This window comes from Crocodylus siamensis, chromosome 8 (assembly GCF_052110815.1).
Source record: "Crocodylus siamensis isolate JL-2025a chromosome 8, ASM5211081v1, whole genome shotgun sequence".
Lineage (NCBI taxonomy): Eukaryota > Metazoa > Chordata > Crocodylia > Crocodylidae > Crocodylus > Crocodylus siamensis.
The window spans coordinates 17273963-17298651 of record NC_143402.1 but is presented as its reverse complement, the minus strand read 5'-3'; the positions used below and the strand labels follow the sequence as shown (position 1 = coordinate 17298651).

General features: G+C 42.9%; 1 protein-coding gene across 1 annotated transcript; it reads right to left on the bottom strand.

The window, feature by feature from the left end:
• Positions 1-83: 83 nt before the first annotated feature.
• Positions 84-24573, bottom strand: MAGT1 (magnesium transporter 1). Its single transcript, XM_090060313.1, has 10 exons — positions 24440-24573; positions 21359-21528; positions 20319-20436; positions 11640-11780; positions 10959-11099; positions 9667-9756; positions 7130-7193; positions 4600-4674; positions 3234-3324; positions 84-1975 (listed from the first exon to the last, which is right to left on the bottom strand). The coding sequence occupies exons 1-10, from the start codon at positions 24527-24529 to the stop codon at positions 1960-1962; spliced, it is 996 nt and encodes a 331-aa protein (XP_089916439.1). The 5' UTR covers positions 24530-24573; the 3' UTR covers positions 84-1959.
• Between the last annotated feature and the right edge of the window lie 116 nt (positions 24574-24689).

Here is a 24689-nt window from a genome sequence, read left to right as displayed (position 1 = left end):
ACTTTTACAATGAAGTTCTTCTCATTAGAAAATATAGCTGTTTTCTAGTCTTATATGTTAAAGTTCAGACACAAGAGCATGAATCACTTAAAAACATTTTATTGAAAGCCATCCAAAATCAAGTCAATCATGTAATTATCTGTGCCACTAAGGCTTGTTATCTGGGCTGTATAAAATGCATCTCAATAATATTTAAAACTAAACTATTAGCAAAAAGTCCTAGATTAGCATAATTAAGGCACTTGAGATGTAAGTTGATTTAGCAACCTTGCATAAGAGCAACATTCTAGTTTGAATGCTAGTGTCTCGTGAACAGTTCACGCTAAGGAAACTTCTACATTGCTCGCCCTCCTTGGACAAAGAGGACAACAGGAGGCGGGGAAAAAATTTCTTTTTATCATTCTCTATCATAAGTTACCTCCAGCATTTGCCCTGTCTGGCACAAGGTAGTATTAAGCTGCACCTGTTACTTATTCGCAGTATAAGAATTTTCACTAATATCGGTGATAGAATTCTTAACTTTTGATCACTATTCAGTCTGTTTGGACCAAATGCATGAGACACTAGTTTCCCACTCAGGCCTTCAGGGAAAGGAAAAAGAAAGGAAAGAACCCCACGGCAGATTCTGGTTGTTAGCAGAAACAAGGAAGTGAATTGGGCAGAAATGGTGCCCACCCCTTGATAAGGCTAACTGTACCTCTATTAGGATAGTGTGTTTATTCTGGGATCATTCCCATTTCTCCTTCCAACTCCTCTAGCAAGGCTGAAGAAAACTGGAAAAAAAAAAAGGAAGGACGTGGAATGTTACAACTCTGGGTGATGCCAGCTAAATGACGACTTGTTTAGCAGTCTGTCAGAATTTCTGAGCAAGTTGTTTTTAAACTATAGTTAGGACCATCCAATTTAACCAGCCACAATTAAATACCTTTGGGACCATTTTTCAGATGAGTTTTTCAGACTGTGGTGTTTAAGAGGAAGAAAATGTTAAGAATAGTCCCAACCTTGTGCCTCGTGTTCTATAGGGTTTTGTTCTGACCTGGGCTCAGCCTCTCAGTATTTATAGTTTTACAAGACAGTTTTGATGCCAGGCACTTGAAAAGAGATCTCGCCAACTGATTAATGACAATGACATGTTCTCAGTCAGGATTATGCCTTAACCTGTTAGCAAAATCAGACTGAGACTGCAACAAAAACTGTGGTCATTTTATTAAATACTGATGTCCTTTTGATGAGAGAAGGAAGAATAGTCTCAAACACTGACAGAAAAATCTCACTATTAAGCCAATCTAGATAAAATCCTGATTTTAGCTGCATCCAATTCTCAGTTCTTTATGTTGATATCTTTCCCTTCCTCTCTGTGGGTGGCAACCACTTGCACTGCATTGCAGTTAAGTACAAAATTATTCAATCTGAGAAAGAGGCTTAGGATATGCACATTTGCCACTGAACATTGGTGCATGTTTCAAGGGTCTGAGACTGCAGGAACGTATTTGGCTTCCTCTTCTATGAAGTGGTGTGACCCACACATCAAACAGTCATGGAGAAAGGGGAAAAAGAGAAGCCGTCACCGAGTGAAAAGGAAAAAAAAAATATGATAACAACAACAAAATCACTGCCTGAAGGGGCAGGAAACATGGCAAAACAGCAAAACACATTGTCAAACGAAATTTAAGTACAGTTTCTAGTTACTTCAAGAAAATAGTTCTCAATATTTAAAAAACAAAAGTTGTTTAGCATGATGTAAAGCTTATGAAAAGAGAATGCATCTTAATACTCCACGTGTCTTTCAGAGCAAATTGCTTGTCATAGTAAGGCACTACTTATCTTCTTTGGTTCAGTGTTTAACTATCTCATTCAATTTAAAGAGAGGTAGCATGAACCACACATTTAGCTCTTGTGTTCCATTACACTATTTCAAAATGTCAACACCTATCAGATGTTGGAGGTCTCTGGACTCCTTTAACTCATCAGAAAACTGCAACAAAAACAAACACAATTTGGGTCAGGTCAGCACAGATTCAGAGTAGGCAATAATCCATTAACTTATTTTGAGACAAGAGACAACTACAATGACAAATGTCAAACTGGGAATGAGGTAGCTGAGGTGATAATATTTCAGAACGCATTACTTTATAGCAAGACTTCTTGTCATTCAAAAGACAAACTGATTCATCCTGGAAGGAAAAAACAGCCAGTCCTCCCAAGTTGCAAGGAAGTTTAATACACACAAGGCTTTTGGGAATAGAAGAATAAAATCGGAATAGGGGTTTGGACAGTTTCCCTTCACCTCTGCGTGTGTCTATACAAGATGCTATGGCACTATAGTGTCCACTGGCAAAAACCACAACACCGCCACTGTATCACCATAGCAACGTGCTCCCTCATTATAGTGCATTGCTACGGCGACATAGTGGCTGAAAATAACTGTGCAGCCGGCACAGCACAATACAGGCTGCTACTGTGCTGTTTCTGCATGACAGCACAATAACAAAGGCGCCATATGGCCACGTGTAGACGTGCCCTCTTTCAACAACAACAACAAAAATGAGCAGTAATCTAGCTCTGTTCACTGTTCTGCCTACAAGGCTCAGTGATTTCCAACACAGACTTTTTTCTTTGTGAAAACAAATTGCGCGGATGGTAATATTTGCCCATGGAAGCAGGGATTAATTTTCTGGGTACACAGAACTGGCAATAGAAGGGGAGGTCAATGAGAGCTGGCCACATAACTTCTGCCTTGTGCCTTTAAAGATTTACCTCAGAAATAATAAAATACTTAGATCAAAACCTGATGTAGAGAGAGACATATTAATTATGTACTCAACACTTAAAACACACTGGGTGCTCCACAAAAGAATCAGAGGTAGAGGAAGTTTTGAAAAAAATCAGCCATGATCTCTGTCCTAACAAGTAAGGATTAAGATGAACAAATATTTGGATAAAAAAACAAACAAAAACAAAACAGAAGACCATTTAAAGGACACAGTACAGCATAAAATATTTGTAATTCTAAGCAATGACTGGGCCCTTATTTGTTTTAGTGATTTTTCTTTTGTTCTGGATAAGAAATAATGACCAAAGAAACAGAACTTAACATTTCCAGGTCATTAGCACAACCAATATTCTCATTCATCAGGAAGGAACAGAGTTTTTAGAAGAGGTTTCACCTCTCCACACTTCTTTTCTTTTTTTCTGTTGGTGAACTGTATCTTAAACATCAAAATAAGACAAACCTGTATGGGTAGCCATGGTATTTGGACCTGAAGACAGACAGCAGCCAGCTGAAGAACAATACCACCAACCCAATACCAGCCACACACATTACTGTAGAAAGTTAATAGAGAATAAAATGATTAGTTAGTAGTCCTGCTGGGAAAAGTCCACTATAACTGGGGTTTTCAGAAGCACACAGCCACATCTGCTCTCACTGAAGTCGACTGGAATTTTCCTATGGATGTCAACAGAAGCAAACCTGGGCTAACTGAGAATTCCCTTTGAAAAATGTATGGTCAATAATAGTTACAGTATAGAGAGAACAAAAAAGAGAAGCCCCTTCATCTCTATTAAGAGGGATCAGATAAAAATTACAATTCATTTCTCTTAGAATGTTTTCTAGTCCTTGCTGCATCTCATGGAGCAGCTCCTATTGCTTCTGTATAAGCAAAGAGTAACTCAACTGCAAGGTACACAATAAACAATAGTTCAATTAAGCAGAAGAAAGCCAATAGTGAACATAAGAGCACAAACGCGCACATTTCCAGTTGGAGAGCACGAGGGCAAAGGAAATTCTCAATAACTCCCCACTTGGATCCACAGAACTGACTAATGCACATGTGCAAGCTGAAATGAGTAAGTACATTTTAACAAGTGACTAATTAGCTGGACTGTTTTACATACAGATCTATATGACTCTGGTGGGAATTTAGTACAGCTAGTAACATCATAATGACGAGTTATCCCAGTGGTTAATTTCACTGTACTACAATAGGTCTGCAGGACTGAGGCAAAGTATGGTGTAACTAGTCCCTGCCTGTGACATGACCACTCAGGGTCAAATCCAAAAGGAAGGGCAATGTGTATCAAATAAGAATGCATCTGGAGAATGACTACCGCGGTTTTCTAGTAAATTTACTTTTTGTACTGCAGTTACGTTTTGGATAAACCTGAAGGCCTTAAAAAGACTAAGGCTTGGAGTTTTATTTCCACTCCTTGAGTGACAAAGCAGTTGTCTGTCAACTACATGTGTGTGCATCCCTCAGTTATTAGGTTACTAATTCCACAGGTTTTTTTAAAGATTTCTCACAGAGAAATTACACAGCTTAACAGCATCTGGATTCTCTCTTCTGCAATCCAACACTACAACTAAAAAGGTAACATAAGGTAATTTTAAATGTTGTTGTTTTCCAAGGGAAAAAAGCATTACATCTAAAAAACATACATCAACACTGTAAACAAACAAATAACAAAATCAATGTGTGACTCTACTAAAACTGACCAGCATATTGTAAGTATTTGGTGAATGTCTCTTCCCCACATGGAAACAAAACTGTTTAATTGCACAATAAATGTATAGCCTGTATTAGGAAAGGTAGTACTTACTTTTTCTTTTCCCCACATCCATGTCAGATGTGGCAGCTTCATGCAGGAGTACCATTCCTAAAGTAACGCCACCATCTGCAAAATGTGTTTAAGGCACAACTGGCAGAAACACACTCATTCTTAATTTTATAATGCATTCAATGCTCACTGTATACCTGATGTATACAAAATCTATTGTAAGACAGACTACAGTCTCTCCACCAACAAGAAACTGTAGGGGAGAGTGAGGGATGGAGAAATCAATAATTTGAAATAATACTAATCCAGAAGATATTGAAGAGGAAAAACTGTAGGGAAACTAACTATCTAGCTAAAAGTTAAACTATGCAAGTTTATAATAAACAGTACTCCTTTCCTCAAAAAAGCAAAGCATGGATGAAGACTTTTCCACTACTTCTGACTACTCTACTTTCATCTATTCCTGTCCCCTGAAGAAAGGTGATCCTCAAAAGCTTTTCCATTTTATTCAAATCTCCATTAGCCTGATCAGGTGATCAATTAAACAAAAACTGAGGAATGTTTCAACTAACAGACTATACCAGACAAACAGTGAAATTTTGGCCTTTGTTGTTTTCCAGTTTGAATTCTTACTCCCCAGTAAAAGTAACACTAAAATGAAGGCTCAGCCTAACAAGTAAGTTATGCTGTATTTAACAATAATGAACTCTGACGTAGTGAAACTACATACACAGTGAAAAAATGCAAGCCCCAATTATTTGACTGCATTGCAGGGTGTATGTTTCAGGCCGAATCTTGCTTTCACTGAAATGAAAGGAGTTTTACTATTGGCTTAAAAATAGAATGATAGAAGTCAGAGGGCCTCCTGTTTCAGCAAAACCTCCATTAGTAAAGCTGCATAAATGATTCCACCAATTGTAGTCTTCTAAAGGCTCAGCAATTAGCAAATCTGTTTCAGTGTGGGCAGCAGAAAGGGACTTGGGGAATGGAGCATAATTTATAGCTCCACTCATTTTAATGCCATGTCATTGTGAACTGCCACACACTTTGTCAGAATCAATCTAACAGTACAGTGTAATAACTAAATAGAACAACATCTCACCTGAGTTTTTAGGGAACATTTTCATCAAAGAAAGGTCCGAGTCATTCAGTAAGTATGCACCAAAATCTGAAAACCCTTTCAACATTAGATCATTTAACACCATTGCTTACATGATGCATGAATTTACCTACATTTAAAACAATGTATTGTATCTTACCACATTTTAATAATAAATAGTTAAAATAGATGAGAAGTAAAAGAAAAAAGGTAAGATTCCTGTTACCTTATATCAATTAAATTGCTTCACGCTCTTGACTCAAAAAGAAAAAAAATAGTGTAGACTGCACTACTGTAAAAAATGCTGGAATTTGTCATTAGCTGAAAAAAAAAAAAAGTACATTCTGGTGGGAAGAAAAATAATTCATGTGAGACTAATTGACAAATCTAACAAAACTAGAAAGTGCTGAAAATTACAATGCGTTACAGAACAGGGAGAGAAAAAGAGAGTATTAAACCAAAGGACAGCTAATAAGATTTCATGCTTTAGCATCTTTCTTACGTGTACCCTAAAATGTTCTGCAATGTTAAAAACAAACAGGAAAGGAAGAGAGGAGGGAAAGAAAAAAGGAGAATGTGTTTTCAGGTAAAAGACAGAATTGGACAGATAGAAAAGGCTGCTCAGCCTGGCAACAGCTGCATTAGAAAAACTTCGGACCAGCCTCTTGAGGTGGCACCTGTGGTCTGGGACTTGGAGGCTGGACATATTGACACTGCCATAGAAAATGGGGACATAAAAAAGTCTTGGGTGAAGACTTCAGTAAAGATGTAAGACAGTGTCATACAAAAGGTGATATGAAAAGAGGATGTGAGTTAACAGAAAATGCAGGAGGAGGGAAGTTCACTATCCAGGACTGAGGTTATGAACAATAGACAGGAGAACTGCATAGCTGAGCTCAAAGAAAATAGGAGTGATTGATTTTTTAAGGTGTTTCTCTTGGCCAGAAAAAGCCTTAGAAGATGCATATCAAGGCAACAGTGACAAAGCTGTAATTTCATTCTATCAAGGGAAGCAAGCAGAGTGAGAGGAAGGAAACCCTGTATGTCATTAATAAACAGAAGAATAAAGACAAGAGAGCAGTGGAACAGAAATCAAGCACCACAGAAAAGGAAACGAATCCACCACCAGAGAGAAAGAATCAGCGGGAAGGTTGAACCAGACCTGACAGACACCACAAAGGAGTGGTGATTCACAGTTGTAAGACTGTATCAAGCTCAAGGAGAAAGAAAAAAAATGGCAATAATCAATCTCTCCTGTTGTACTGCCAGAAAGATGGTAAGCATACAAATGACTTGGTTGTTAGCGCGTTTAAGAAAGGGCTGCCAGAGTCTGGTCACTGGCAGCACGGCTAGGTGACGGGTAGGAATCTTGACAAACTACTTTTGTAGGGTAGCAAAGGCACAGACAGAGGCAGACACTTGGCAAAAAAATTAACTGTCACAAAAAGTGTATATTTTTACTATGAAGGATACTAAACAGGAGAACAATGTGCGTTTCAGCCACAAATTGGGCTTGGCTGCTTCCATGGATATAGTTCTGTAAAAGACAAAATTAAATTATTTTAAGAAAGAAACTGGAGCAGATTTCAAATAATTAGTAGCATTTATGCAACTTGGAGTTAGATTCTTTGTTGAGTCTTTCAGGACATGCAGAATGGGAGAGGCAGGAAGGAAGAGTGGGGGCCAGGTTGTTTTATATCACCGTCACGCCATCAAACTTTCAGGCAGCTGCAGGGCCAAAACCATTCCCAAGCATGTAGAGAGCAGCCCAAGGTGCTGTTTTAAATTACTGAAGTATTCTTAGAGCCCAGATTCCCTGAACTGCAGTGCAGAACACTGAATATGCCCCGCTTCCTCCCACATAGGATCCACTTCCCACTCCGTAGGCTGGAGATTATAAGCATCGAGCTGGAACGTATACATCACTACATACATCCTATGTTGCTCCTGTACTGAGGGAATTTTCCCTAAGCCATCATGGAGCCTTCACAACAGACTCCAGAATATAAGATCTTCCCATGATAAAAGGAGGGAAAGGAAAGAGTTGCCATAGAGAAGTTAAAACAAAATCTGAAAGATTAAAGCTTTAAAAGACAAAACAAAGGATTTGTAATTATTATGCTGAAAAAATACATTTGCTATGTGTGCCCTTGAGAATGAGATAATAAAACAGCAATTACAAAAACACAGAAAATTCTTCTGATAAAAATGTTACAAATGAAAATAATTGATGTCATGTGTTTGTCTCTTTCATTGGACCTTGGTTCTTCACTGAAGTTTTCACAACTTTCTCAGAGGCTAACTGGAAGATTGGTGAAGCAGCATTCATTTGAAGTGCCAATACCTAGGGCCTAATCACCTCAAGGTATATGGCATGACCCCACTACAAATGGGCAAGACTTCAGGTGCATCTTGCATCTATTACACAGCAGTTAGTTACATGTATGGAGGAGGAGGATGACAACAAGGCAATTTTGCTATTTTAACAAGTTCTTAACGGTGATTAAACTTTTAAAAATCAGACCACCTAAGAGCAGCAAAAGTTGTTTTAAATCAAAACTTCCATCACTTCTCCCCTTGCCTGGACAACTGTCTGCAAATGAAGTGGTGATAGAATAGAGCAGTTCACGGGCAAATGAGATACGGAATAAAAATGTTATAGAAGAAATAAAGGTGGTTATACTAAAACAAACAACCAAAAAAGTGAAAGGCCCAGGCAAAAAGCACAGATGTAGACCTAAAATAATATGTATCTGCTAAAATAACACTGCCCTTGGAACTTGCATTGTACATGTTGCCTTTCCTCTTAAGAGAAAGTTAAGAAGAAACCAAAGCAGCATTCCTGACTCACCTAAACCTACTGCTGTATATTGTAACTGTATCCTCTCAGCTTTTGACAGAAAAGAAGCAAAAAGTTTCAAATGCCCTAAATGTTAAAAGGATGCCAAACCATGCATGTTAGAGAGAGATCCTTTTGAATCTGGTATTGCCTACGCCCAGATATGGCAGTCTAAACCAATGCCTTTTTAATATTTGGTACTGCACAGAACTCAGTCACCAGGCAGAGTGGTTTGTCAACTGGAATAAGTCGCATTAAAGCTGCATTTACCATTTGGCAAGGAAGAATGCTCATTCACAGTGAAACTAGCTACCACACTTCTAATTGTGTGTGTGGGGGGGGTGACAAAGGGGAGCTTCTAGCTATTTTCTCATTTATATGCAACAAAAAGAGAGCACACACTGGAAGAAATCAGATGTTAAGTAACCTTTTTGCCCTCTCTATAGATTAATGCCATTACTCCTGTGGGAGTTGGAACAAAATTTTCAAAACATTATGTCTTTTGGATGTAATAGGTCGCGTCTACACGACGCCGTAAGGTGATGTTGCCATAGCGCAGTAAGGTGATTACTACATGATGCACACAGCACGTGGTTAAATTTCGCTGCTATGGCTAAGCAGCTGGTGATCACATGTAGACACATATAATTGCTATCTCGCTGTAGCGCGCTGCTATGTCACCACAGAACAATGTGTAGACGCACCCATAGACAAGTACCAATTTTCATCTTTACAGCACATTTGGTTTGCAAATTCTGACTGCACTCACATGTAATAACATCAAAATATTAACCATAATGTATGTATGTCTGCATTATGATTATTCATGGTTCCTCCCCCCTCTTACCCAAAAGGATGGTAGGACCAAGTAGGGAGTCCTCTAAATCCTTGCTGGAGGCCCTAAGATATTTCTATTCATACATCATACCTGCAAAGCCTTTCCTTCACGACAACATGCTTCTGGCACAGGGCAAGTTTCCTTCTGAGCCAGTCAATTCAACTTCATTTGTCTTACTGACCATCTATAGTAGAGTAGGGCCAGCTGTTCTTACAGTATCGATAGTCCCAGTGACCCAGGAAGTCTGACATAAGGAACAGAACATGCATCCTGAATGTTGCTTTTTAATCTGACCCTTTCCACTTGATTCCCACCAAGAGGGCTAAGCCTTACCACTTGTCCAGTATGGGGATTCTTATGAGCATATGGTGGCCCTCTGATGTGGTTCCACATCTGACCTGATGTCATTGCTAGTACAAAGCACTGGAAAGGAAGAACAAAACAAGTCATGGATATTTTGATTCTCCCTACCCTTTTTTTCCCCCCTCTATATTTCATCTCCCCATACACAACATCCATTGTCAGCGGCAGACCATCAGAAACAGAACCAGAATTAAACATCTTGGAATCAAGTAGTACCATCAGATAACCAAGGAAAACTAAATGAACTTTGCATTTCAGTCTAACAAACGTGATGTACTTCCCTACCCACAAGCGTTTTAGAAGTTATGTTTTTCAAAAATCATTGCCCTTGAGTCTGAAAGTCCATGGCATAAATGGTTTTCACATACAATGTTGACATAGTATTATACTGTATCAGTGTGTGTTAAAATGAATGCCTGGTCCCAGAATTTCTGAATTTAACACTATGATCACGAGACTTATTTACTGTGTGCTATTATCTACCCAAGATATCCTCTTTTTTGCAAACATATACACTATGTTTTAGGGAACATAGGATTTGCCAGACTAATTAGACCATTATGCCATCAAGCTGGGTAGCAAGAAGTATCCAAGAGAGGGGAAGATGATACACAAGACTGTACAGAAACAAAATATTCCTTTGAGATTCTGCATGTTATCACCACATGGCCAAACAAACATTGTTTCAGGACATATCTTGAATAATTTCAAATGTTGCTAGTCAAAAGTTACTTAGCATTTTTTCTTGTATCTATCCAGAAGCAGTACCAAGGACTTTTTTTTTTGTATGGCTTTAGGGGCAAGGACTTGAAGCTGCTATAAATTCCAGAAACCACATCCTAAACATCTGGAATCTGGTCTACATTAATATTCTGATAATTAAATTCTGAAAAAGACATGCAAAAATAAACCCCCAAAACAAGACCGATTTGAATTAGAGACTGGGTTAAAAAACAAAGCAAAACAAACCCTGCCCCCCCCCGATCTTTAATAATATTCTCACTTAAGATTGTGTGTCTGTAGGCATGGGGAATATGTTCTGCCCTTGGTTAAAAATACTGTCCCTTAATACCCCATGTTCAGCTTGCCTTGAAGTAAGTGAGAAAACACAATTCATAATCATAAACCCATTATAATTTTATTAGTAAACAGTTTCTCATAAGAAAGGTGACAGAGAAAATGCAAAATTTCCTGATCTTTTAAGTTCAATCTAGATCAATATGAAACAGACTGCAGTTTAAAAAAAAAGTTAATTTTCATACCAAAGCAGCAAAGGCCCAGCCAGTTTTGTTATACAGAAAATCCAGGTTGCTCCTCCGTAAATACACAAGGCCACCAATGACAGCCAGCAACAGACCCAACATAAGAGGACCAGCATAGTTCGGTGGTCTCATCACTCGAATCTATACAAAAAAGTGAAAGGTCACTCAAATTAAAAATTTTAGTCAGCAAGGAATATATCACAAAAACTGGAAATAATGCAAGCATGCAAAATAAACCATGTTATTAACTTTTTTAAAGACAGCAGGGTGCCCCCCTCACTTCTATTGTTACAAGGAATCCTACAGAACAAAAATCTGTTCATAGCCTAACTGCGATCATTCCAAAACTGGTTCATTTCCATAGTACTGGGCACTTCCAAGTGGTAAGTGAATCTATATCAGTTTGTAAAGTGATCTGGTATCTTTCTGGATATAGGACATTAAAAAAAATGCCAGAATATTTAAGTAAAATATCATAGCATGGAAAAACCAAAGAGTAATAACTGTTTGCATTTGAAAGCTATTTAATTTACAAAATTAGCTAGAGACAGTTGGGCACAGGACATGTTTACAGTAACCCAGTAGAAAAGATTTTCTTAGCCACACTATACATCTGAGAAACAGACTTTCCATAGCTAGAATTACCTCAGAGTAAGAACAGAAAAATATATCTGTACTTACATTGACATCAGTCCTATCAGCTACCCAACGAGCAAGCTGCTCAGCTGCAAAACCTCGCACCTGAAGCTCATATGTGTCCCCTCTTTTAGGTTTCCCTTTGGCTGGAAAGTTAATGAAGGTTGGAGCTGAATTCATGTTTAGCTATATTAAAAAGAAAAAAGACAAAGGCATCACAATTAAATATATTTTCTAGCAATTTAAACTTCTCTTTCACTGCTAGTTTATCACTCATTTTATAATTAAGCTTGGGCACCTAATTAATCATGGGGGAACCAATCATAATATGCACCTCATGGAAAAAAACCCATAAAAAACAACAACAATATTAACTACATAGTATTGTGGCTTAAAAGCCTCTTCTTTTCAAAACTCTGTAGGATGGACCAGAACCTAAGACATCAAATAATGCATTCAGTATATTAGCTAGAAACAGTTTTCTTGGATACCTCCTACTGTCTTTAGCATTCAGAAATGACCCAAGCTACACAGTTCTTGACACCAAAAACTATACTTCTCAGAAATCAATCTGAGACTAGTTCCCCTCTCCCCAATAGTTTTAACAATACATTATTTCCCCAATATAATCAACACATTTTCTTCAGTATTTATATTCACACAGTCAAAAAAGGACTCAAGACAGTCCACAGAAGAAAAAGGAGGAAAAAAAGGAAAGGGAAAAAAGCCCAGTGTTCACCCATACAGTAACTAAATCAGATGTACGGCATAAGCTTTCATAAGCAGAGGGCTTACATCAAAAGATACTGCATCCTTTCACAGCAGTAAGTAAACTCTCTTTTTATGACAGTTTATTCTGTAACACACCTCTCTGATTCAGTCTACAAGGTGCAAACCTATCCTACATTTTGCCCAACTTCAGACTAACATGGCTAACTACTTCTCTCTATCTATCAAGTGCTACGGTTGCCTTTGGTAGCAAAGGAAGACTTTAGAGATCACATGAGGTTTGGTTTGGCTTTGTTGAGGGTTTTTTTTTTGCCTTTGAATATTATACATCCCTGGCAGACATTAAAACAATAGTGCAATTAGGATCAGAGCAATTTTATGCCCCATCCCAAACACTGCACGTCCTGCTATGACAGACACGCCTGGTAACAGGCACGAATTTTGGGACAGGACATAAAATGCCTGCAAAACTGCCCCCAGCCTCCCCTATAGATCAGGCAGGAGGTGGCAGCTCTGTTTTGGACTCCAGCTGTCCCTGGACTGGTTCAAGGCTGCAAGCTGTCCTGTGGCCGGCTCCAACAGTCAGCAGATTGCCTGCCAGCCCCAGGACTGACCAGCTGCATGCCTAGATTTTAGACATCCTGGGGCAACATGAGTATGTATACCTGTGAGGAAATCTGTAAAGTAGTGGGCAGAAATATACATAGTGGTATAAAAAGTCAAATGTTCTTTATGAACAAATTGTTGATAATTTTTCTTGTAATTTCTTATTATTATAATATTCCTATTGTTGAAAATCTATTTCTAAGTGACCTGCATAATACCTCCAAGAAGGTTTCACCCAGTCTTCATCACAAAGAGAAATATCAGACAAGATTTGTAAACCTTTTAGCAAACCTAGACTCACTTATGCTTTGGACTACAACCACAGGAATCAAAGCCAGGCAAATCTCTGCTATTAAATCCACTTTCCTTTTGAGAGGCTTGAATATAAAATGCAAGGAATACAAACTGAAACCAGTTCTGTAACACTCAAAATATTTTTTCTTTCCTTACAAACATACATGTCTCCCAAATCAAATACACACACAGTACCTATTCTGAGCCAAGTTCTATTATGAATTAAACCTTGTGCAAAAGCCACAAAGTCATTTAGAAGAAGGAAGGGAGGGAGGGGTATCATTTTTAGTTTCTTCTGACGGCTCTGTGTATTAAAAAGGGACTTTAGATCATCTGATTAGGCACTGCTTTAAGTTACAATAAACAAATATATTAAAAAGTTAAATTTACTGAAACTCACAGGAACTTATTACATCTGATTTTCAGGACAGTCGCTCTTTTTAGACAAACACATATATCAAATTTCTAATCCTGCTCCTTTTATGTAGCTGCACCCTGAGTTACTTTAAAATATCTTTTGAAAAAAATTTAAAGATGTCCCTCAATGCACTCTAGCTATCACTGTTTTGATACAAAGTCTTTTGCTGACTTATTTTAACACAAACTGGTGCCATCATTGTACAAGTCATTGTTAAGCATTTAATTAAAAAAAAAAAATCTAAGAGATTTTTCATTACTGTTATTGTTTGTAACCATGTTAAGTGGTTATGAGATAAATAACATGCAAGTAAATAATATTCATTAAGGATGACATTTCTGGGAGCCCAGCAGGGGAAATAATGCTGAAAGAAAATCAGCACAGGTTCACTGCAGGTAGATCCTGCCTGACTAACCTTGTTTCTTTTTAAGACCAGGTCACAAAATGCTTAGAAGCAGGAGTCTAGGTAGAGGTCACTTACCTAGACTTTAAGAAGGCCTTTGATACGATATCGCATACCATTCTCATAAAGAAATGGACAGGCTGTGATGTAGATGATTACATGGTCAGGTGGGTGACAAATTGGCTTAGGGGTCGTACCAAGAGAGTGGTGGTGGATGGGTCGGTATTGACCTGAAAACATGTGGACAGTGGAGTCCTGCAAGACTCAGTCCTTGGACCGGTACTATTCAGCGTCTTCATCAGTGACTTGGACGAGGGCATAGAGAGCACCCTGTCCAAGTTTGCAGATGATAACCAAATTATGGGGCATAGTTAACACTATGGATAAGGAACGGATAAGGCGGATAAGGAACGGATCTAGGCGGATCTGGACAGGTTGGAAAAATGGGCAGAACAGAATAGGATGCAGTTCAATAAAGACAAGTGCAAAGTGCTGCACCTGGGCAAAAAGAACCACCAACACACTTACAGGCTGTGGGAGGACCTTCTCAGCAGCCCAGCAGCGGAAAGGGATCTTGCGAGTCATAGTTAACTCCAAGATAAACATGAGTCGTCAGTGTGACAAAGCGATCAACAAGGCTAATCGCACTTTATCATGCATTAGCAGATGCATGACAAACAGGTCCAGGGAGGTGATGCTTCCCCTCTGTGTGGCACTGGTCAGGCCACAGCTGGAGTACTGCATCCAGTTCTGGGTGCCACACTTCAAGAGGGATACGGAGAATCTTGAGAGGGTTCAGAGGAGGCCACTTGTATGGTTGAGGGCCTGCAGGCAAAGCCCTACGAGGAGAGACTGAGGGACGTGAATCTCTTCAGCCTCTCCAAGAGAAGGCTGAGAGGTGATCTTGTGGCTGCCTATAAAATTCATCAGGGAAGGGCAGTAGGGAATAGGAGATGCTCTATTTACTAATGCAGCCCCTGGAGTAACTATGAACAATGGCCACAAATTTACAGAGAGCAGATTTATGTTGGACATCAGAAAGACCTTCTTCACAGTAAGGGTTGCCAGAATCTGGAATAGTCTTCCAAGGGCGGTGGTGCTCTCCCCTACCTTGGGGGTCTTCAAGGGGAGACTGGACAAGCACCTAGCTGGGCTCATCTAACCCCAGTGCTCTTTCCTGTCCAGGGCAGGGGGTTGCACTTGATGACCTACTGAGGTTCCTTTCAACCCTAACATCTATGAATCTATTAATAATTTCAGCCATTTTAATTTTTTTTTTTATCGTGTTACTTTGGTGGGATATGAAAAAGGAAACAAACAATTGGAGCAGGAATGTAACAAATGGTGAAGTCAAGCAACAACAGAGGTCTAACCTAAAATTCTCTATTAACCTAAAGATATTTCTATGCACTTTATATTTCTTCTCCATCACCTATTATGCATTGGATAATTCACCCAGCCATTAAGTTGGGGGGGGGCGCGGCCTTCCCAGGGCTTATCTGAGGCCTCCACCCAGACAGAGCCCACAGTGGGGCTGGCGTCCCCCAACCCCCTGGCCTGCGGGAGCTGCCCAGCAAGGCCTGGGCGGGCAGGGACTGGAGACCCCCACAACTGTCCTGCAGGCACCCGCCTTAGGGCCCTGGAGGCGCGGGTGAGGGAGCTCCAGGAGGAGGTTAGCAGGTTGAGGGGAATCAGGGAGGCAGAGGAGGAAATTGACAGCTATTTTCTTTCCCTGCAGGGTTGTACGACCAAGGAGGATGCACCTCAAGATGAGCTCTCCGCTGCTAAGTGGCAGACGGTCACCTCCTGTGCCAGGGCTGCTCGAGACATGGCAGCACCAGTTCCTCCAGTCCGGCTGGAGAACAGGTACGAAGCCCTGGCAGCCCTGGAGGGGGAGGAAGGAGAGGACGAAACCAGGGAGGAGGCAACTCCACGCTCACCACGTCCCATGCAAGCTGGAGGAGGCAAGAAGGCCAGGAGGAAGAAGCGTCGCGTGATCATCATTGGTGACTCCATCCTGAGAGGTACGGAGGGCCCCATCTGTCGCCGGGACCCCTCGGCACACGAGGTATACTGCCTACCTGGAGCAAGGATTCAGGATGTGAAAGGGATGCTCCAGACTGTAATCCAGCCCACCGATTATTACCCCATGGTCCTAGTCCATGTGGGCACTAACGATGCGGCCAGGAGCCCTGATCGCCTGATGGAGGATTACCACGCTCTGGGGTACGTGCTGAAGGAGATGGGCGCACAGGTGGTTTTCTCTTCTATCCTGCCAGTAAGTGGACGAGGTAGACGGCGTGAAACGTGCATCGCGGAGACCAACTGGCGGCTACAGGAATGGTGCTTCGAGGAGGGTTTTGGCTTCCTCAGCCATGACCGGCACATCACGACGAGAGACATGCTGGGATGGGATGGGCTCCACCTTTCCCCTAAAGGTAAGCGTGTGTTCTCTTCTAGGTTGGCGGACCCCCTCCGGCGGGCTTTAAACTAGGCTCGTCGAGGGAAGGGGAAGATGAGGGCAGAGGAAACATCAGACTGCCAGACCAAACAGCACCCACAATTACAGCCCAGCCCAGCCCAATGAGCAAAGCGAATAAACAGGTAAGAGATAGGGGCCAGGGTAATGCTGGGACTAGGGGGTCAGTACACGCACCCACAGGAGGCCTCAAATCCCTCTACACAAACGCTTGTAGCATGGGCAACAAGCAGGAGGAACTCGCCCTCCTGCTGGGTGACACCAGCCCGGACATAGTGGGGATTACGGAAACGTGGTGGGATGAAACGCATGATTGGGCGGTCAATGTCAAGGGCTATAGGCTGTACAGGAGGGACAGGATAGGAAAGAGAGGTGGGGGCGTGGCGCTCTATATTAAGGAGGAATACACATCCTCGTTAATTAGCAAGGAGTCAGGGGAGGGGCACTCTGAAGTGCTTTGGGTTAGAGTACAAGGCAGTCGAGGGGAAAGGGACTTAACGGTAGGAGTCTACTACAGACCTCCCAACCAGGGAGAAGAACTTGACCAGGAATTCTTGGGTCAGCTCACAGAGGTAGTGAAGGCTAAGGATGTGGTAGTCATGGGGGACCTGAACTTCCCGGACATCTGCTGGGAAGAGCAGTCAGCCAGGTCTGAATGCTCACATAGGTTCTTGGCCAGAGCGCAGGACCTCCATCTAACCCAGGAGATTCACAGCCCCACCAGGGGAGACGCCTTGTTGGACCTGGTGCTGGCCACAAGTGATGACCTGGTGAGGGGGCTGCAGGTGCTCGACCACCTGGGCGACAGCGATCATCGCCTGCTGGAATTCACCACCCAGCGCAAGGTGGCAAAGGCATGCAGTAAGGCAGCGGCCCTAGATTTTAGGAGGGCAGACTTCAACGAGCTAAGGAGGATAGTTGGAGAAGCGCTGAGGTCCCAGAGGGGAGGGGAGCCAGGTGTCCAAGGAGAGTGGTCGCTCCTTAAGGAGACGATCCTCCAAGCCCAAAGGAAGGTAATCCCAACCAGGATCAAAGGGAACAGGAGAGCACACAAGCCTCCGTGGCTCACCAAAACCAAAACCATCCGGGAATGTCTCCTTGCTAAAAAGGAGGCTTACACCCAATGGAAAGAAGGGGTCATCACCAGGGAGGACTATTCTGTAGTTGCTCAGGGATGTAGGGGGGTAGTTAGGAAGGCCAAGGCAGAGATGGAACTGGGACTAGCTTCCCAGATTAAGGACAATAAGAAGTCCTTTTTTAAATACATAGGAGGTAAAAAGAAGGTCCCAGGTAACGTGCGGCCCTTGCAGGACGCGATGGGAAACTTGGTCGTCACACCAGATGGCAAAGCTAACATGTTTAACGATTTCTTTGCCTCCGTCTTCCTAAGTAGAGACCAGAACAGCCACCTCCCTGCTGGGCCCCGGGGGAGGCACACCTGGGCCATGGGTTAGCAAGGATTTAGTTAGGGAGCTTCTGGAGGGGCTGGACGTATTCAAGTCAGCCGGTCCAGATGATCTCCACCCTAGAGTTCTAAAGGAACTGGCCGAGGTCATTGCAAGTCCCCTGGCACAACTTTACGAGCACTCATGGTGCTCTGGTGAGGTACCGGAGGACTGGAAGAGGGCCAACGTGGTTCCCATCTTCAAAAAAGGCAGGAAGGAGGACCCGGGAAACTATAGGCCAGTTAGTCTTACCTCGATCCTAGGCAAGCTGTTTGAGAAAATTATGCTGGCACACATCCAGGAGGGGCCAGCAGGGGACTGCATGCTTAGGGGCAACCAACATGAGTTCATCAGTGGCAGGTCCTGTCAGACCAACCTGGTGGCCTTTTATGATCAGATCACCAGATCATTAGATGCAGGGGTAGCAGTGGATATAGTCTTCCTGGACTTCCGGAAGGCTTTTGACACTGTCTCTCACCCCGTTCTCATTAAGAAACTGGGGGGCTGTGGTGTAGACACCCACACAGTCAAATGGGTCAACAACTGGCTGGAGGGCTGCACCCAGAGGGTGGTAGTGGATGGGTCCTTCTCAACCTGAAAGGACGTGGGCAGTGGAGTCACCCAGGGCTCGGTCCTCGGGCCCGCACTGTTCAACATCTTCATCAGTGATTTGGACGAAGGGGTAAAAAGCACCCTGTTCAAATTTGCTGATGACACTAAGATGTGGGGGGATGTGGGCACACTGGAAGGATGCAACAGGCTACAATCAGACCTAGACAGGTTACAAGGGTGGGCGGACGAGAATAGGATGGATTTCAACACAGCACCTTGGGAGGACCAACCGGCACCATACCTACAGGTTAGGGAGCTCCCTTCTTGTCAGCATGGAGGCGGAAAAGGATCTGGGGGTCATCATTGACTCCAAGATGAACATGGGTCGGCAGTGTAGAGAGGCAGTAAGGAAGGCCAACCGCACCCTGTCATGCATCCACAGATGCATCTCGAGCAGGTCCAAAGAGGTGATCCTCCCCCTCTATGCGGCACCGGTCAGACCGTAGCTGGAGTACTGCGTCTAGTTCTGGGCGCCACACTTCAAGAGGGATGTGGACATCATGGAGAGGGTCCAGAGGAGAGCCACTCGTATGATCAGGGGACAACAGGGCAGCCCCTACGAGAAGAGGCTACAGGACCTGAACCTGTTCAGCCTCCAAAAAAGAAGGTTGGGGGGGGGATCTTGTGGCCTGTTATAAACTAGTCAGGTGGGATCAGCAGGCATTGGGGGAGTCACTGTTCCCCCAAGCACCGCCAGGAGTGACCAGGAACAACGGTCACAAGCTGGCAGAGGGTAGGTTTAGGTTAGATATCAGGAGGTGCTACTTCACGGTCAGGGCGGCTAGGGTCTGGAACCAGCTTCCAAGAGAAGTGGTGCAGGCTCCTACCCTGGGGGTGTTTAAGAGGAGGTTAGATGCACATATTGCTGGGGTCGTTTGACCCCAGTACTCTTTCCTGCCATGGCAGGGGGTCGGACTCGATGATCTCCTCAGGTCCCTTCCGACCCTAGAAACTATGAAGTCCTGTATCCCTACCAAGACACAATTAGGTCACTCAGTTCATCCCTCATGCATATTCAGTATATATAGTAGTGACGATAACTTGCATATTTCTCTTGGGTTAAAGGACAGAGATTTGGGTTGAAGGACAGTAAAATTCTGCAGTCACTTTAGACAAAGAACTTAGAAGTGGCCTACGCAGCCACCTCATCAGGCCTGCGGGGCTCCCTACAGGTCTAGAAATTCCATGGCAGGGGGAGTGGTGGCACTACTTCCCTGATGCCAAATCTCTGGATATGTGGGGAGCCTCGAGCCCTGTGCACTGGAACCTGCACCTGATCCCAATGCATAGGGCCAGGCAGGGATGTACTGGGCCCTATCCTGGCACAAGAGGGAAGGGGCATAAGAGGGCAGTGCTACTCTCCACCCCCACCAGACCCAATCTCAGCACACAGGGAGTGGAAAGGGATGGTGCCAGGCCCTCAGGGTCCAATCCTGACATATAGGGTGCCAGGCCCTCAGGGTCCAATCCTGGCCCCCTCAGGATCCAATCTCAATGCAGGAAGCAGGAAGGGGTAGTGCCAAACCATCAGGGTCCAATTCTGGAGCACAGATGGGCTTGAGACACTTCTCTGACCCACAGGACCAAGAAGTTGAGCACCACTGCTTTAGACAGGCCTGCCCTTATGCTTTAACATAGAATATCGTACCTTAATATTTTGTATATATTTCCTAATCACTACTCCCCCATTTTCCAATATCCTAATAAAACTCACTTAAAAAAATGAGACAGAGATTACCATCTGAAATACATCTGAGCCTTCATCAAAGTCCACCATAGCAAAAAAAATCTTATTGGTGAATGCACTGGAATATCGCCAGGAATTTGCCAGAATCTGGTATTCTTCATCAGCTTGCCTGTATAAACACATAAAAACAGATGAGTGTTTGCCCAAAACATCAGATGCAACTCAAACATCCTTCCAGATACAATGTTTCATTCTAAGTATACCATCTACCACACCCACTTAACTGAAGGAGGCTTTGAACTAATAAATTCTGTGTAATATTTAAGTGCACATTCATAATGTTTTTATTTGACAGAAGCACTGGATACCACAATTTTATTTAAGACATTTAAGCATGGGTTGGTCTAGCAGTATGGGTCTGGGACTACATGCATGCAAAGATTAAGCTCAAGGTTGCTTCAAATTGTGCTGAGCTGCCTAAATCCAAAAGGACTGTCATGAAGTGCACAGATTATCAGAATGCAACCAGGTGTGCTCTCTTCCCCCAGTATAACTCTACACAAGAACAAAGGAATTTAACCAATTTGTCACTGAAGCCACCTTTATGGCCCCTTATACCTCTGGAGCAAGGCAGAGGGGCTGTAGTCAACTCAAGGATCTGGAATAGTATCGCTGCAAATAAATTAACTGCACTAGAGATATATGAAATGTAAACTGGCAAGATACAAAAGCAAACCTGTGAAGATTTTTTTTTTAGCTTTCATGCCCCAAAAATATATTTTAACCTCTGTTTGTCTAAAATTGTAATTAAATTTGCATGCAACACTTGCCTTTTTCACATTGCACAACTACCATTACTTCAGCAGATATCAAAGCTATAAATATAATTTTATATTATTTGCCACACAGATGTATGAGATACTTAGCTACTGTAGTTTTAAGTGTAGGTATATTAGCTCTCCCATCTGCAGGCAACAGATACAATGTAATTAGGAAAAGGTACAGGTTTATCTCCTAAAGAACATAAGCAGATGAGCATACATACAGAAGAGGACATACTTAAGCTATTTAGACTTGAACTAAATCCATACTTGCATACAACACACTGACGGTGAGGCTGAAGGGCAGTAAACATCACAATCACTGAGTAGTTTCTTGGTGGTGCCTTTACAAGGCGGCGAAATTTCTCTCCATTCATTCGAATAACAGGTCTTTTGCTGGCCCACTCCATCAGCTGGTTAACTTTTTCTGATAACACCATCTAAAAAAAAAAAATAAAGCCAGAGAGATGCTTTAAAAACAAAGAAAGAAAAAAAAGAAAAGAAAAGGATGACATGTTAAGTTGAACCAAGTCTTTACATACTCTGAAGTGTTAAGTCTCATGGTAACATGTCAGAAAGATGAATACAGAAAATAAAGCTATATGTTATATGGTCAATGTTAATATTCCTCAAGGAATACACAGATCCTCATCCATAGGTAATGATCCACAAATAGTTGGATATTTCATTTTAAACAAGTTTGCAAAGTCCTGGTACTTTCTGCTAGTCATAAAATTTTATATCACATAATTTACATAATTAATAATTTGTAATTTACCACCAGGTAAATTAAAATAAGAAATTCCCATTTTCAAGTGACCTAAATTATATATTCACTGATCTGTTTTAGTTGCTGCCACTAAGGTAAAGTCAACACTCCCTTCCTCCCTTCTTGTCCGTGAACACACCTCCCTCACCCTTCCACAAAAGGTTTATGTGTATATATATATATATATATATATATATATATATATATATATATATATATGACTGTAAGGTTAGTTTAACCTTTCTTTTTAAACTGTGTTTTCATTATTACCACAGGCAGCTGAAAATGGGCACACAACTACAAATACTGTGCAGAACGTCCCAACCCTGCCCTACCAATACAATCTCTATTGTGAGTTTCAGCTCCCTTTCTATTTCCATCCCAGATCTTCTTGAATCAATACTACAGATATGGCTATCTTATCAAGGCGTTAAACAGGGGCAAACATACAATGATACAGGTTTCCCTCACCAACCACCCACACTTGATATTCTGTATACCATTTTGGCTACCACGGTATACAGTTTTGAGCAACCATGGTTTTCCATGGCCGCGCATTAGCCTGACACCTGCCATTTTCCCCGTAAGCCTTTTGTCTTGCCAACCACGTTTTTGCCAGCTGCAGAAACTTTCAGGAAACCTAACTCCAGCGCTTGGTGAGGAAAACCTATACTTTTTTCCACCTGTAGCCTATACACTAGCAATGGAATACAAGCTCAGTTTCCAGCACCTGAAAGTGAACCCTGAGAAATTACGCAATCTACATCCTCTTTCTGATCCGTTTCATTCCTTCATGCAGCTGCCAGTTACTTCACACCATTCTCTGAGCAAAATGGTATGCGACTCTCAGCCACCTGCAAATCAGTAAGACCCGAGCAAAGATCACAAGGTTCTAATCAGAGTGTGGACAGGGGCTAAGAGTCATCCTGGTATGAAATAATGCATGTACAAGGTGTTCCAGCGTCGCTGTCAGTGCTCCATTCCTACAGCAGCATAAATGGAACAAGACTGTCATAACTTTAACCCGGTTCCACTCCAGGTTAAAACGACAGCCACTAAAGCTTACTGAGCACTGCTCTCAGAGCAGCCAGATGTAACACTGAAGGCAGAACAACTGGAACAAGCTCCGGGGCAGCAAATCCTTGCACCCTTTTAAAGCAGTTTTAGGCCCGCTCTATCCACAGCCCAAGAAACTGGATTGGTGACTGGCTGTCCCTGACCGGAAGGGTGGACTTATCCCCTTGTCAATGAACAGCTGGAAAAAAAGAGCTTACAACAGCACTCCCAACCAGCGCTCCTCAACCAGGGCACCCGCAGGATCCTCTTGACAACTGAGGTGTGAGGAGACAAGCAGCACAGCACAGGCCCAGGCTCTCCCTGCCTGGCCTATCCCCCACCACAAGGCTCCAGGCCCCCCGGCAGGGAGCCAAGCGCTGCCATCTATTTGTTAGAAATAGAGTATTATTAAAAATGCACAGCTTGCGTCTTGCACCTGATAAAAAAGAAACACTGCCAAGGACTTTTTTCCTTGGCCAGCCTTGCCACAGCTTCTCTTATACTAAATCACAGACTCTCCCCCAGCTTCTCCCTAGCCGTTCTCATGCAAATTACAGAAGCTGGAATTCAACTGACTGTGTGTCCTTGAAAGGGGGGGGAGGTTTAAACTCTTAGTGACCTATAGTATTCTCTGAGCATGCTCAATTAGCTGATACATATTTACTTCTCCGCCCTGCATACTTAAGTAGTTAATTATAATGTACATGCGATGGATGTAGTGATGTAACCACATGTATGCTTGTATGAAACAGAAATGAGCTATAAGAGTTCCTGTTTCTGCACACGTGCCCAGGAGGAAAAAAATAAATACAGCCTGCAAAAATTCCTTGGTGGATTCAGAATAATCTGAGTCTTTGACTCTGCTCTGACCCTATTTGCAAATACACCTTTTGTGCCATCTAATGTATGTGTGTCTGTGATTTTAGTGGCCTCCAAAAAACAAACCACAATTTTTTGCAACATATTCATCTGCTTGGGAAGCTGGGGGTAGCGCTGCCAGGTGAACGGTAACTATCCTATCTGCACGATCATTTCAACCCTCAACACCACATGCAATTGATAATAGTAGAAGTGTCTAAAATAAGCCATTATTTCCAAGGCTGCTCACTGGCGCAGCATGTGCAAAACCCAAGTCACTCTCGGAGAGTCTTAACCAACTTGTGGGTTTGCTGCCAGCACTTTCTTAGGGCTGCTTCCCCCAAAAGAAAGGAAAACGTCCACTTCGATGACCAGCTCTCACTCACCACCGACTTATAGTGAGCAACTGAAAGTAAATAAGTCCTATTTGCATTTTTTTCCCCACCAAACCCGATCGATTTTTGAGCTTCCAATACGATACAGCCATAGTTAAGACCTAGCAGCACTGGCTGGGGCCTCTCGAGCAGCCTGGGAAGGTCGGGTGAGAGCCCCCGCTGGGGAGGAGCCCGCTGCTGTCCGCACAGGGGCCTCCGCGGTGCCCGGCGCTGCACAACCCGGCCCGAAGCGGGCACGGCCCGCAGCGCCGCCCAACCCGGCCCGGCCCTCACCTCCTTCTTCTTCTGCCCCGCGGCCCAGGGGCCTCCCCCGGCCAGCAGCAGCACCAACCACCCCAGCGCCGCCACCCGCAGCGCCGCCATGCCCGTGCCTTCCCCGGCAGCGCCGCACCGATTGGCTGAGCTCTTCGGCGAGCGCCTGCCCATTGGCCGAGTGGCGCAGCCAGCTAACTTTCTATTGGCTGAGCCCCAACAGCTCTGCTTCCTATTGGCCCAAGCGCCCCTCCGCGGCCGGCAACGAGGC

Bases quoted from the DNA above. Each gene is read 5' to 3' on its own strand.
- MAGT1 (XM_090060313.1), bottom strand. From the start codon at position 24,529: ATGGCGGCGCTGCGGGTGGCGGCGCTGGGGTGGTTGGTGCTGCTGCTG. The intron at 4,675-7,129 runs GTATCCTTCATA...CACATTTTGCAG, and splicing joins GCACATTGTTCTCCTGTTTA to ATGGTGGCGTTACTTTAGGA. The intron at 3,325-4,599 runs GTAAGTACTACC...AACTTTCTACAG, and splicing joins GGATGTGGGGAAAAGAAAAA to TAATGTGTGTGGCTGGTATT.